The 14573-nt window shown below is 37.9% G+C and overlaps 1 protein-coding gene across 12 annotated transcripts; it reads right to left on the bottom strand.

Annotated features, from left to right (window-relative positions):
* Positions 1 to 9544: 9544 nt before the first annotated feature.
* LOC131223716 (uncharacterized) lies at positions 9545 to 13811 on the bottom strand. 12 transcript variants are annotated; one of them, XR_009160647.1, is made up of 8 exons: positions 13315 to 13806; positions 11533 to 11598; positions 11328 to 11412; positions 11063 to 11190; positions 10623 to 10775; positions 10362 to 10452; positions 10123 to 10228; positions 9545 to 10044 (listed from the first exon to the last, which is right to left on the bottom strand). XR_009160647.1 is itself a non-coding variant. In XM_058219196.1 (8 exons), exons 1-7 carry the CDS (start codon positions 13450 to 13452, stop codon positions 10161 to 10163), a joined length of 795 nt encoding a protein of 264 aa, XP_058075179.1. In that variant the 5' UTR covers positions 13453 to 13792; the 3' UTR covers positions 9545 to 10059; positions 10123 to 10160. The 12 variants fall into 12 exon arrangements, 8 of the variants coding, with proteins under 8 accessions (XP_058075179.1, XP_058075181.1, XP_058075180.1 ...); XR_009160644.1 differs by lacking the exon at positions 10123 to 10228 and having other exon boundaries at positions 9545 to 9840; positions 9916 to 10059; positions 10362 to 10483; positions 13315 to 13794; XR_009160645.1 differs by having other exon boundaries at positions 10362 to 10483; positions 13315 to 13791.
* Positions 13812 to 14573: the final 762 nt, after the last annotated feature.

Raw genomic sequence — 14573 nt, 5'->3', positions numbered from 1 at the left:
CCCTGCAGTCGATCAAGGCATTTAACCTCCATCAAAATTGGTTCGATCGCTCATCCTATGATTGGGCACCGGCCCTATGGCGCGGATGGGCCAGCGGGCCCCTGAAGTAGCCCTATGGGCCAAAAAATTCAGCCCACTAGGGGCATGCATGATAAAAAAAGGGCTATCGTGGCTATTTAGAAATAAAAACTAGGCTACATAAGGCCCATAAATTCACTCCCATACAGATTTCTAGCTCTAAGGGAGAGAGAGAGAGAGTGGGGAGAAGTGGAAAGAGCTCCTTGAGTGAGCTGATTTGGGAAAAATTCCCCTTACCACTACCCATAACGGACCCTATAACCGCACCCCACCATAGAGAGTGACCCACCGGTGATAGAAAGGTAACCTTCTAGCCCTTTCCAAATTTCAGCATCGTAGAACTATTTACATACACCCTTTTGAGCTAATTTTATTCTACGCAGGGCCTCGATATGCCAATTCGCAAACCCGAAACCTTAGGAGTATCACCACAAATCGACGGACTACTCGTAGGTGCGTACCATTAACCTTAGGTGACCAATTATCGAACCTAGTTGCAATTAATGATTGTGTTGTGCAAAATTGGTCTGTATGTTAATTAGCAACTAATCTTGGGTTATTAGTCTTCCAAGATTTGCCAAATCATGCTTTGAGGGTCAAATATTGCATATTAGACCTCATTTATATCTTGGTTTTATGAACATGATACTGCTTAATGTCCTATTTTACTCATGTTTGTGTTGCAAGGTGAATTTAAGAGCTTGGATTGGAAAAGGGGCTGAAAGCATAGATTTGACACTCAAAGATCACCAATGCAAAGAATGGATCTTATGAGACAAAGATTGAAGATTTCAAGGTCCCAAGATTTAAGAAAACCAAGTGGAGAAAGAACGACGCCGAAAGAACAAATGCAGAATACACATTGACTGTGTCATTGAGCACCATTCGATGACATTAAGGACACATTCGATGACATCGAACACAGGTCGATGACATCAAATTTATGAAGGAAAATCGAGTTGGTCGCTGGACAAATTGAAGACCTTTTTCGATGACTCGAGAACTTGTTCGATGACTCGAAGCTCAGCTCGATGACATCGAAGACCTGCTCGATGACATCGAATTTTCTCTGAAATTTCGTCAAAACTCATTGGGCACATTGGGCACCATTTTCGATTACTCGAAGCACTCCTTGATGACATCGAAGATCTACTCATTAACATCGATGGTCTTTTCGATAACATCGAATTTATTAAAGAAATTAGAATACTCTCTGGACTATTTCGGACACATTATCGATTCCTTGAACAATGCTCAATGACATTGAAGTCCTCTTCGATGACATCGAAGGTTACGGAGTTCAGATGAAGCTATGAAAGCATGGAAAAAGCATGTATAAAAGACACCTTCGATGACATCGAAACCTGTTCGATGTCATCGAACAGATCGTGTGAAGTTACGCAGAGTGCGTAAATTTGAGGTAGTTTCCGGATTTTTCTAAAGAGGTGTGAAAGGATGTGTTGCACAACTATAAATAGGAATCCCAAGGCATCCTTGGGGATCCATCTAATCATTCTAGGGTTTGGAGGAGCGAAGTACAAGGGTGGAGAGCCATCGCCACGCATTTTTCTTCCTTTCTTCCTTAGTTTTTCATGCTTTCTTATAGGGTTTTAGTTCCAATCATGTCTATGGTTTGCTAAACCTCTAAGTTAGGGCTAAGAGGTGAAGCTTGTCGCGTGATGGGATATTTTTATTACTTTGATTCATGTTTATGTTGAACTCTCTTTGATTCTAGTTTGATATTTAAGAAATACTTTTAGTTTTTAATGGTTTGTTGTGACTTAAATTACAATAGATCTGCAATAGCATTGAGTATGTTCTTTTCATATATTGAGATTGTGAAATTAGGAAGTCCTATTGTTCACCATCATCCCTTGGGAATGGTTGGATGATGAAATCCCTTCTAATCTTCATAATTTTCTTATGTTTGGTTATGAGATTGGTATATCATATTGTGAGCCATTATCTCTTGGGCATGGTTTTGTGATGGAATCACTTCCAGTTCTCACAACTTTCATCCATTGAGAATTAGGTCAAAGGAAGTTCAGATTTGGTTTTACTGAGATATCTTTCAATTGGATAAGATGGGACTCTGATTCCAGTTGTGTTCTTGAATCAACCACAGATCTCCCTGATCTCTACAAGTGGGTCCTTGGAAACCCTAGTTTCCCAACTTTGAATTTCTTAAGTTTTAGTTAAATAATTCACAATTACTCCTTTTATTTCCAGACTTAGGTTTATATCTTCTTCTAGTTCTACTTCTAGTTGATTTCAGAATACTCACAAGATTAGTCCCTGTGGATTTGACCTCGATCTCACTAACATTATTATTACATCGTGACCCTACACTTGGGGTTGTGAACATTTGTTTCCATGCTAAATTAGGCTAAAACTATTGAACTGCTACCCATGATTTATTCTATTTTCTGTCACATGCAACTAATTTCTGGATGATTGTGAAATCTGTGATGAATTGCAGCAATGTACCCGCATGCCCCTCATGATGTTCAATTGAGTTGAATGCTCAGATTTAATGTCATGCATGCCTGTAATTTCCTGGAATAAGTAATGTATGTGACCTTCTATGAAATGTACACTTGGGGTTGTGAACAAGTTTTTGGTGCCTTTGCCGAGGATTAACAGTTGCGTTTTTTTGAGATTAACTAGTTTTGGAATTAGTTTAAGATTAGCATTTTTCTATTTTCTATTTTTATGATTAAAGTTTTCTTGAATTATTTTAGAAACTAACTTAGTTTTCTAATCCTAAATTTAGAAACTTTCCTTTTCTGTTTTTAGAAACTTTCTTCTTTCTACTTTCTAATTCTAGAATAGAAACTTTCCTATTTTGTTTTTAGAAACTAACTCACTTTCCTCTTTCTTTTGCAAGATCCTAACATAGAACCTTCTAATTTGATAACTTCTTTCTAATTCTCTCTTTATATTTTTAGATCTCTACTTCCTTTTTCTTTCTTTTAGGTTTAGGTTGAAATCTGAAATTGAGGGCTGAGAGTGTTTCATGCTCAAGCGGGTCCGTGACATTACTCAACGTCTTTTGAGTGAAGGAGGATTGGTTAAGGGGTTATCTATCCATCACAGGATTAGACACCACTCGAGATCCTCAAAGTTAATTGAGGTTATGGTTGCAAATCAACCTGTAAATCAACCGCAACCTCGAGTTCCAGAGGTCCAGGATGAGAATGATATGCACCATGCACCCTCGCCTGGTACTTTACAAGATTACTTACAACCGGCAGGGATGAGCACGCCCTTATGTATGCTTTTTCTAAGAAACACAGGAAACATGGATATCAAGCCTGGAGTGTTCTAACTCCTTCCAAGGTTCCTTGGACTTGAATCTAACAGTCCTACACTTGCAAGAATTTGATGAGGTTATAGGCACTTTATACTTTCCTAACGTGTCTGAGGACATAGTCAGGCTTAAAATGTTTCCTTTCTCCTTGAAAGAAAAAGCTAAGACGTGGTTGCATTCACTACGCCCGCGATCTATTAGCAGATGGAATGACATGATAAAGGAGTTCATAAAAAATTTCTTTCCATACTATAAGACAAACACCATCAGGAAGTCGATCATGAACTTCGTCCAAAAGGAAGATGAAACATTCTTCCAATGTTGAGAGCAGTTCAAGGATCTTGTTAGTTTATGCCCGCAACACAGTTTTAAAATGTGGCGCATAACAACCTTCTTCCATGATGGACTGACAATTTTCATGCGCCAATTCATCGAGACGATGTGCAATGGGGAACTCATGAACAAAAATGTCAATGAGGTGTGGGATTACTTTGACAAACTCGCTGAAACCACACAATCATGGGACATCTCCCCAAAATTTAGCACCACATCTAAACTTACTTAAGGGAGAGAGGTGGGATATACTTGCTGAAAGAGGATGGTGATATAAATGTTAAAGTGGCCAATCTCGCAAGAAAGGTTGAGGCCATAGAACTTAAGAAGGACAAGGCTAAGGAAGTTATTTGCGGTATCTGTGCTTGCAACATACATGCAACTGAAAATTGCCCAACGATACCTGCTTTTTAAGAAGCACTAAATGAGCAATCGAATGCCATGAACAACTATTAAAGACCTTTCAATGGACCCATCTCTACCACATACAATCCTTGTTGGAGAAATCATCTGAACTTTAGTTGGAGGAATGGACAAAATGCTACTTCTAAAGAAATCCCTAACCAATTCTTGAATCAAGGGAACCTCAAGAGGATACAGTTTGGAAACATATTCAAAATCAAGAGCTTATCAATCAGAGTATATTGCAAACCCTTTAAGATCTTTCAAAGGCCATACAAGGGCGTGTGACAAAAAATTCAATTAGAGAAAAAGGGATTCTTCCAGCCCAACCCATCCCCAATCCTAGACCGAATTACGAAATAAGTGATCCAAGCACTTCAAATCAAATGGAGCAAGCTAAATCTATCACTACTCTTAGGAGTGGGAAGATAATTGGCAAATCTATTCCGACAAGGGCTGAAAAGTCTAAGGACCCAGAAGTAGATGAAACTGATAGACCTAGCAACACTCTACATGGATTAGAACCGAAAACTCTGAGCAAGATGATTGCACCATTCCCCCAATATTTTATTACACCAAAACCTCTCTTTAACTCTCAAGACATTTTAGAGGTGTTAAAACAAGTGAAGGTCAATATTCCTTTATTGGATACGGTTAAACAAATACCTTCATATGCCAAATTTCTGAAAGACTTATGCATGACTAAGAGGCAGCAAAGTATCAAAAAGAAAAATTTTCTAATAGAAAAAGTGAGTGTCATCCTAAAGCAAGATATGCCACAAAAATACAAAGATCCCGGTAGCCCAACCACTGCTTATGTAATTGGAAATTACCGCATTGAGCACGCACTTGTTAATTTAGGAGCGAGCATAAATCTGATCACATACTCGTTTTACGAACAACTGGGTCTAGGTGAATTAAAACATACCCGGATTATATTACAACTTACCGATCGCTCAGTTCATGTACCGAGAGGGGTCATCGAGGGTGTGTTGGTCTAGGTTGACAAATTCTACTACCCAGTAGATTTTATTATCCTGGATACTCAACCCATCATGAACATGAGCACTCAAATTCCTGTCATCCTAGGTCACCCATTCCCTGCCACATCAAATGCAATCATTAATTGCAGGAATGGAGTCATGAGTTTGTCTTTTGGAAATATGACATTGGAGTTGAATATCTTTTTTAATACGGGTAAACAAGTAGAGGATAATGATGATGCCCATAATGTTAACTTGATTGATTCTTTTTTGGAGGATAGAACTCTGATGACCTTATCCTCTCACCCTCTAGAGACGTGCCTGGCCCACTCCCATGAATTGGATGATGATATGATTAGGGAGACGAGGGTCATGCTTGATACTGTGCCGGTACTTGAAGTTAATCGGTGGAGGCCATAATTTGAAGAATTACCTCAAACTGATGTAGTGCCTCTACCGTCTAACCTCAAGGCACTGAAGCTTGACTTAAAACCTTTGCCCTCTAATTTGAAATATGTCTATTTAGGTCAAGATATATCCCGGTAGTGATTTCTTTCCACCTTAAGCAAGAACAGCAGAGTATGCTCATAACTACTCTCATTCAGCATAAGGGAGCCCTTAGATGGTCGATTATGGACCTTAAGGGAATTAACCCTTCGTTTTGTACTCACCATATTTATCTAGAGGATAATGTGAAGACCTCCCAGTAACCACAATGTAGATTAAATCCAAACATGAAGGAAGCGGTTAAGGCCGAGGTTCTTAAGCTATTGGATGTGGGTATCATATACCCAATATCCGATAGTCAATGGGTGAGTCTAATTCAGGTGGTTCCTAAGAAGTCTGGAATCACCATCGTAGCCAATGCCAATAATGAACTCATGCCGACTAGAGTTACTACTGGTTGGAGAATGTGCATTGACTAACAGAAATTGAATACCGTCATGAGGAAAGACCACTTTCCTTTGCCCTTCATCGATCAAATTTTGGAAAGGCTCCTATTACTATTTCCTTGACGAATATTCGAGATACAATCAGGAGATAGCCCTTGAAGACCAAGAAAAGACCACGTTCACATGTCTTTTTGGCACCTTTGCTTACCGAAGGATGCCATTTGGACTATGTAATGCCCCTATCACTTTTCAGCGATGCATGTGAGTATTTTTTTTGATATAGTAGGGCAATATTTAGAGGTCTTCATGGATGATTTCTTAGTTTTTGGTCCATCTTTCAGCGAATGCTTGGAAAAGTTGAAAAATGTGCTGAAGCGATGTGAGGTAAAGAATTTGATACCAAATTAGGAGAAGTGTCATTTCATGGTTCGTAAGGGGATTGTCCTTGGATGTATCATCTTGTCAAAAGGAATTGAGGTAGATAAGGCTAAGATTGATCTTATCTCTAACTTACCTCCACCCAAGAACATACGAGATATGCGATCCTTTTTAGGACACGTTGGATTTTACAGAAGATTCATAAAGGACTTTAGTCACCTCTCTCATCCTTTATGTAATCTACTTCAAAAGGATGTGCTATATGAGTGGACTGAGCAATGTCAGGAAGCTTTTACTAAGCTCAAGGGCATGTTAACCACTACACCTATCATGCAACCACCCGACTGGAGCCTTCCTTTTGAACTTATGTGCGACGCATCTGACTATGCTCTTGGGGCAGTTTTAGGCCAGAGAAGAGAGAAGCCCTACATTATTCATTATGCAATGTAACGCCCCGACTTTTCAGGACCCGAGTACACGACTCCCAAAAACCCGAGCGTTAACTTTAAAGGATAGTCAAATTTGAGTATATATATATATTTTTTTCTTCTTTCATCAGAGTAAGCAGATGAGCGTAGAATGGACAGATCAACATGAGGAAAAAAATTTAATTACATTTAGAGTATACAAGAGAGTGCCCATAATGACTTATACAAACCAATGTCTCCATTCTTACAAATACAAAATGAAACAATGTTACATATGAAACAAAGAAAATTTGCAACAATCTTGAGCTGTGAAATCCTGTAGCAGCCCTTAGCAAATATAATCATTCACCCTTGTCAACCATAGCCTGCTCCTCACCAATATAAATGTGAACGTCATCAGGGCTACCTATGCTACCTGTACGGTTGTATATTTGATGGATGAGTGGCCAACTCAATGTGAATTCCCCTTAAGATTACACACCGCCCATTAGGTAAGCATAGTTATAAAACAACAAGGCAATCAAAACAACACATGATGTAGTCTTTTTAAATGTATGGATGCGGTAAATGCACATCGCCCCAGGGATGCTCATCCGTGCGGAATTTGGGCTAGTCACCCATGCAAATCATCGACCTAGGAAAATCATCCAATCGAAACAGGGGTCGATAGTCGGTGGTTTGGGAGCTAGCAAAACGATACCATGATGATCCTAAGGGCACGTGCCACAGCATCCCGAATTAGCCACCCGTCATCGCCAATATGTTATGGATGCATGATTAGCTAAACCGTTATTAGTCTAGTTACGATCAACCAATTTAAGTAAGCTCAATGTCACTACGAGGGCTCGTCACCAGCATAGGCCGATAGCTCGGGCATAGGTCCCATACCACCATCCACGGCTCATGAGATTACCACCTTAGGATGTTTAATGAAAACCTATCAACTAGTGGCCAATCATATTACAATATATGGAGCTTACCATCGCATGGTTGCATAATAAAAACATCGAACCCATATAGGAAAAATATTAAAACAAAGCCTCATAGGGCGATACCAAAACAAGCCATGTAGGGCAATTATCAAAATAGGCCACATAGGGTGAGTATCAAAACCATGTGATAAAAAACCATCCTTGAAAACCACTTAAGTACAACAACCTTGGATGGTAGGCCCACATCAATGATCCATCTAGACCACCGCTCAATAACCACTAGATCGAAGGTCCATTTCAGTCACAACCAGTCGGGTTACATCCTTAGTATGGGTGTACATTTATAAGTGGGGGTTTCCCACTAATGTACCAGTTTAAGTTCCATAAGCAATCCACAAATAATTCATAAGCATGGAAAAGTATACAGGATGAACATTAAGCATGTAATATAGCAATTCAATTTCTACCAGTTAACACATGATTATAAAGGGGAGATATCAATGATAATGTAAAATACACAGTATGACTTAAGCTAATGGGAAGATGGAAAGCTCAAGGGGAAGAATCATCACCTTATGTTTTGAATCGCCTACGTCATTGCTAGGTGGTGCATGCGCCCTTAGGGTCGAACCTTACCACAAATCATGAAGCTTCTTCAATTAGATCCAAGTTGTACATACAACCTAGGGTTTTAGAGCATAGCCTAGGGTTTGAATTATTTATCTTAGGGTTTTGCTGTAGAATTTAGGGTTCCAATCTTAGGGTTTAGCCCTAGACTTAGATTCTTAGATTTAAATTGATGTTAGTGTAAGAAAAATTTTAATGTTAAATTAATAATTAGAAAATAATTATTAACCTTAATGTTACGATTAATATTAGCTCACATAGTAATGATAATCATTATTATAATTATAATAATTACTAAGAGCTTTTATCAAGGATAATATTTAAGAGAACAAAATACTATTATTTGACAGTTACAATCTTGTTTACAATAGCTAGTTTTAGCTTAAATAACCTACAATGTCTAATCATATCTAATATTAGCAACCTTAATAATCATATCAAAACGAGGCTATAAATGGTTAATCATGGCCACATTTAAAATCATTATGATAAAATCATTATGATGCAAATAAATGCTATGGCCCACTATTAATTACTAGTCCAGTGAAACCTCTACCTACATGTACCACAACATAATATAGAATCTTTAAATTTACGGGGTCTTAGAAGCAACATCCAATCCTTTCAAAAGGTTGGTCCCAGCATGTAAAACACATGATATAAGAATCGAGCTCATCTAAACCCACTACAAGAAAAGGGAGCTTTAGCCTCAGTTCAAAACATTGGCTAAAAAGGTTAAAAACTGAGGCTAAAGCCTTTAGCCTCAGTTTTGCCTCAGTTATCCAAACCGAGGTTGAAACCCCCGTGTCTAAAGGCTTTAGCCTCAGTTTTAGCAACCGAGGCTAAAATGACTTTTATAGCCTCGGTTCTTCAAGTGAGGTTAAAAGAACCTTTTTAGCTTCGATTTTTACGAAATGAGGCTAAATCAAAATTTTAGCCTCCATTGTTTCCAACTGAGACTAAATCCAAATGTTAGCCTCAATTGCTTCCAACCGAAGCTAAATCTATTTTTAACCTCGGTTCTCAACAACCGAGGCTAAATCCTTTAGCCACGGGAATTTCAGCCTTGGTTCTCAACAACCGAGGCTAAATCCAAGCCTCGGTTACAAATTAAGGCTAAAAATGTTTAATTTTTTTAAATATTTAATTAAACTACTAATCCATTCATTTAATCCACTCATGAAACAATCAATCATGAAAGCCATAATACCAACAAAATAGTTAACAACAGTCTACTTAAAGTTTTCAAAACAAACTCAATCAAACTGTTACACAACATTAGGTTCCACAAATATTTATATTCTTATCTCTTCTATAATCTCTCTTTTTCTTTTTCTTTGACTTTTCCAGTATCTGTTTTGAATCATCCGGTCTTTTATTGACATTTCTTTCATCTAGAAGCTCTTGTAAAAGGGTTTCTATAGCAGCATCAGATTTCTCTTGGGCATCTTTACCTGTTAGATCCTCCAAACGTTCCTGCCAAAGGAAGATAACCACTAACAACATTTAAACTCAACCTCAATGAAGCGATTAAACTAAATCAATACAGACCCGCAAGAACTTCTTCACTAGGAATAACATAATTCCCTGGTAATTAATGGTAGAGATGGCCTCAAGCTCACATTCCAACTGTTGCATGGCAACAAGCTTCTGCATAATCATTGCATCATAGCTACCCATCTGCAGGACAGCAACCTACTAATGAGACATCACTAAAATGTCATTTCTGTATTAAATATTCAACTAGAAAAAACTAACCTCCTTATATGAAGGCTGCTTTTGATTTTTGATTACGTCTAATGCAACATTAGGTTGCGAATTAGGCAGCCCAAGAGTTTATCACTTTCTTCTCTGCATTTGCTATCTGCACTGCTTAAATAGCAAGAGAAAAGTTGTGATCTGAATATTTCAAAGATAATGATGTGAAACAAATAAAAGGGCATCCATTTCCCCATAAATCAATAATACTATTGGCAAGTAAATATCTTTCAGATTACCTTTGCTCAAGATGCATCAACAATTGTATGAGATGGCGACGAAGTGCAGGCAGAACATATGCTGGATTCTTTTCAGACAATCTGCCAGCAACTAATATAGCAAACTCTTGAACATCAAAATCCTGTGACATGGAAAAATGAAAAAAAGAAAAAAAAAAAAGATAGTGAACATGCCCCTATGTTCATAAACATTTTTCAAATAAAGATAATAGTTCAAATGCTCATAGAAGAGTCATTGGCAGGTTGTGCCAAAAATTATACCTCATCATTAAGAGCAACAAAGATAGCACTCAAACTATCAGCCTGTGCCAAAAATTCGTCGAAACCTCCATTTCCATGCAGAGATAGAAAGACTGACTGACGAACACTAACATCAGCATCTGCAACAGTAGCAATTAGAAGTTCTTCCACAATCTGCAGAAAGCTCAGAGTTAATGATCAAGATCTACAACCAAGACCATTGTTCAAATACATATTTGATTCACAGAAGAACCTAAATAGAAGCATAAAAATTTACTTCACATAATCTTGCAAAGTTTTCATGACTTCAAAAAAAAAAAAAAAAAAAACGAGATAAAAATATCACTCTGAAAAGCTCCGAAGGCTGAGACATAACAGTGAAATTACAACCACACATTGCCTGAAGAAAATTTGAAACCTTAAAGTAGTAACAACTGGACAATGTTTCCGGTAAAACAAACCTCAAGCTTTGGTGCCTCCACAGGTTCTTGGAGGCAAGGGTTGATGGGTAGCAGCTGGCATTGTGCATACCGCACCATCAGTTGATCCAAAATAACCAAAGCAACCATGGCTTCCACCATCGGCACAGCTGCAACACCAGCAAGCAATTGTTAACATGAATCTTCTTCCATGATGTTTAATTAGGTTAAATGTAGACCAAGAAAGCAAAATGACAGATTGAATGACAGGGGGGAGTTTCCCTGTGAAAGAAGTTTCTGAACAGACCTCGAGGGACCACACAAGGATCACGGCGTCCTCGTGCAATGAGCTCAGTCTCATGTCGGTCTCTGGTCACTGTATGTTGTTTCCTCTGCAAGTGTCGCATAACAATTCCAATAAGAAAAAAAAAAATTAGCTGTCAGATTGACATAGTGTTCCCTTTTCAATCCATGCTGAATGTACAAGTGTTCTATCAGGGAGTCCAACTTACTACAATTGTAGAAGTAGGCTTGAAAGCTATCCTCATGGTTATCATTTCACCATTTGATATTCCACCCTACAAGAATTAGAAAAAAATTAAAAAAAAATCATGGAAACCCAGGAAACACTTTACAGTTTGAATCTTATTGGACTGCTGAGAAAGGAAAGTAAAAAAAGAAAGGAAAAGGGAACATGGAGACCCAGGAAACACTTTTCTTCTCTTGTAATGGTTATCTATCCATCAATGTTTCTTCTCTTGTAAGTTACTCTAGTCTTCTTAAAGATGAAAGAGCCGAGAGGACCTGTTTGGCAAACACCTAACAATGAGTTCACTTCATTTTTGTTAATTGTAATCATGTACTAGAGACGATATTCTTGATAAGCAACAATCAAGATCTCTATTAAGAGCTGTAATTAACCAAAATGAGATGAACTCATTTTTAGACGTCTACCAAACAGGCTTGGAAGCAACGGCAACCAAATGGAAGTAGAACATATAGAAATTGTTAAAAAAATGAATTTAAGCAAACAGATTCACAATTTTCTTGCGAAGTTAGATACAGAGAGGGCAAAGTCCTGTTTCGAGTGGAAGGCACACCTATTGCTGGGTGTGGGTCTACCACCATTCACCACCAGACAGTTATATAAAAGAAATCTAATTGATCAGGACATGGGAAATATTGACACTAAGATTGCATGAAAAGAGGACACATTGGTGGAATCAAGTGTGAGACTTCAAATCCGAATACATCCGATTTAGTGCATGTCAGACAACAAAAATCAAAATACAACTTCTGATATTGGAAGGTTGAATCTATTCAATCTCCGATGGGAGGACAAATTCTCTTGTGACCCAAACATCAATGCCAAAGGACTTTTTGGAATTATAACATTGAGAAAGAAAAGGGAGAGACATATATGAACAACAACAAAAAAAAAAATTATGGCCAAGTGGTAAAAAAAATGCAAGCAACTAAATTTTTAATAACAGACCAGTATTACAATATTCCCATGAAATGGTGACTGCTAGAAAATCTTTACTTGCCTAATTCAAATGCTTTCTTCATTGCAAGTTGAGCGAGTTTAGGAATTATATATCTAAGTAAGAGCATAGGCCTTAAGATTGGGCTTCTTTGCTTTTAAGGAGACTTCATGAACTTTTATAAGGCTATAAAGCCATTCTCTCTATGTCATACCAATCAGGCATTTATCTCTACATCACACCAGTTAGGCTTTAAGACCAGGCTTCAAGGTTCTCTCTACATCACATTAATCAGGTGTTAGGCCCAGGCTTCTTTTGCTTTAAGACAGTCTGAAAACTCTGCTGTTGAGAGCAATAACAGCAGCCTTGTCTTGTACATCCATTGGTGTCACAACAGTGAAATAGGAAAAGGCACGCACGTTTTATAGATTTTGCATAATAACATCATTGGATGAAATACCATAACTCAAAATAGTGAATCTACTAAGTCAAATCCTACTTAGGCTTAAGTCCACTGTTACACATATTCTAATTGTCTTCAAGCCCCATATGATCTAAGAAACAGTAACAGCAAATACAAAATCTGGAATCTTGAGCTACTTCAACTGACCACACAATCTGTTTTCTTCTTCTCTATTGTTTCTACAACAGGATTTCCCTTCTCTGATTTCAGTTTGAATCTCTCTCTCTCTCTCTCTCTCTCTCTCTCTCTCTCTCTCTCTCTCTCTCTGTGTGTGTGTGTGTGTGTGTGTGTGTGTGTGTTATACACGCTCCTGAAACTGAGAAAGAGAAAGAAGAAGAAGCACAAACCTGCTGCCATTCACTCGACCGTTCCATCCAAGCAACAGAAGTTGATGGCAAGAAATCCCTCCCAAAGTCATTCCTCTGCTTGTAAAGAACTGTCATCCCGTCCACTTCAGCAACATTCCATTCCACAATCCTCTCCATGAAACAAGCCTCAGGGACTGGATCTAACCCCTACGAAACCCTAATTCTCCCAATCCTCGAAAAATCCATGCAATACTCCCCTAAATCGCCGCCTTCTTCCACATTCCTACCAAACGTGGCCCTGCTCTTCGATCCGTGCCCACGGATCTCTGTTTCCTTCACATCCTCCTCATCATCCGCCTTCCTTAACATGAACCGGATCATCTCATCCTGCTCCTCAGCGTTCTGCCGCAGCTTCTCGACATGAACCGGATCATCTCATCCCGCTCCTCAACATTCTGCCGTAGCTTCTCGACACAGATCTGCAATTCGGCCTCCAATTTCTCCATATCCTCGATTCAGAGCGTCGGATCACCGATTTTAACGATACTTACCTCGATCGAGAGAGATGTTTCGAATGGAAGGTAAAGAGATTAAGAAGAGAGACGATTCGGTGGGGATGAATTGAGGTCGAGTGAGAAAAGCTAGCAGAGATGAAGTTTCACGAAGTGAGAGAGAGAGCTATAGAATTCGATCGAAGCTGAGAAATGAAATTGGGGATTTCAGATATATAGCTGGGGTAGCCGCGGATTAGCTACTGATAGGTCGAGTAGCGACGTCACCAACTTTTACGGGCCCCACCGTGATGCACATATTATATCCACACCGTCCATCCATTTGAAGAGATCATTTTAGAGCATGATCCAAAGAATGAGTCAAATCCAAACCTCTAGTGGACCCCACCACAGAAAACAGTTTTCTCAAAAAGGAAAAAAAATCAAGATTCTTAATTTTCTTTTTTAATTCTAAATTTTTTCAAGATTATAAATTTGTTGAAATTTATCAAAAAAATTTAAAATTCTCAGTTTTTTCAAAATTATCAAAAAAATAAATAAATCAATTCTTAATAGTTTTAGAAATTCTTAATTTTTTTTTTCAGAATTTTCAATTATTTGAAATTTCTCAATTTTTTAAAATTTTCCAATTTTTTTCAAGATTCTCAAATTCAAAATTCTTTTTTTTTTTCAAAAATTTCAAAAATTTTAAAAATTCTTAATTTTTTTTAAAAAAAATCATACTTTTTCATAATTATCATTTTTTTATTCTTAATTTTTCAAAAAAAAAAATTCTTAATTTTTTAA

Source organism: Magnolia sinica, chromosome 13, assembly GCF_029962835.1.
Source record: "Magnolia sinica isolate HGM2019 chromosome 13, MsV1, whole genome shotgun sequence".
Taxonomy (NCBI): Eukaryota; Viridiplantae; Streptophyta; class Magnoliopsida; order Magnoliales; family Magnoliaceae; genus Magnolia; species Magnolia sinica.
This window is presented reverse-complemented; position numbering and strand designations above follow the sequence as displayed.

Coding starts and splice junctions, on each gene's coding strand:
- LOC131223716 (XM_058219196.1), bottom strand. CDS start 13,452: ATGGAGAGGATTGTGGAATGGAATGTTGCTGAAGTGGACGGGATGACA. Junction 11,413..11,532: donor AGCCTACTTCTACAATTGTA/GTAAGTTGGACT, acceptor CGACACTTGCAG/AGGAAACAACATACAGTGAC. Junction 10,264..10,361: donor TTGATGCATCTTGAGCAAAG/GTAATCTGAAAG, acceptor TGAAATATTCAG/ATCACAACTTTTCTCTTGCT.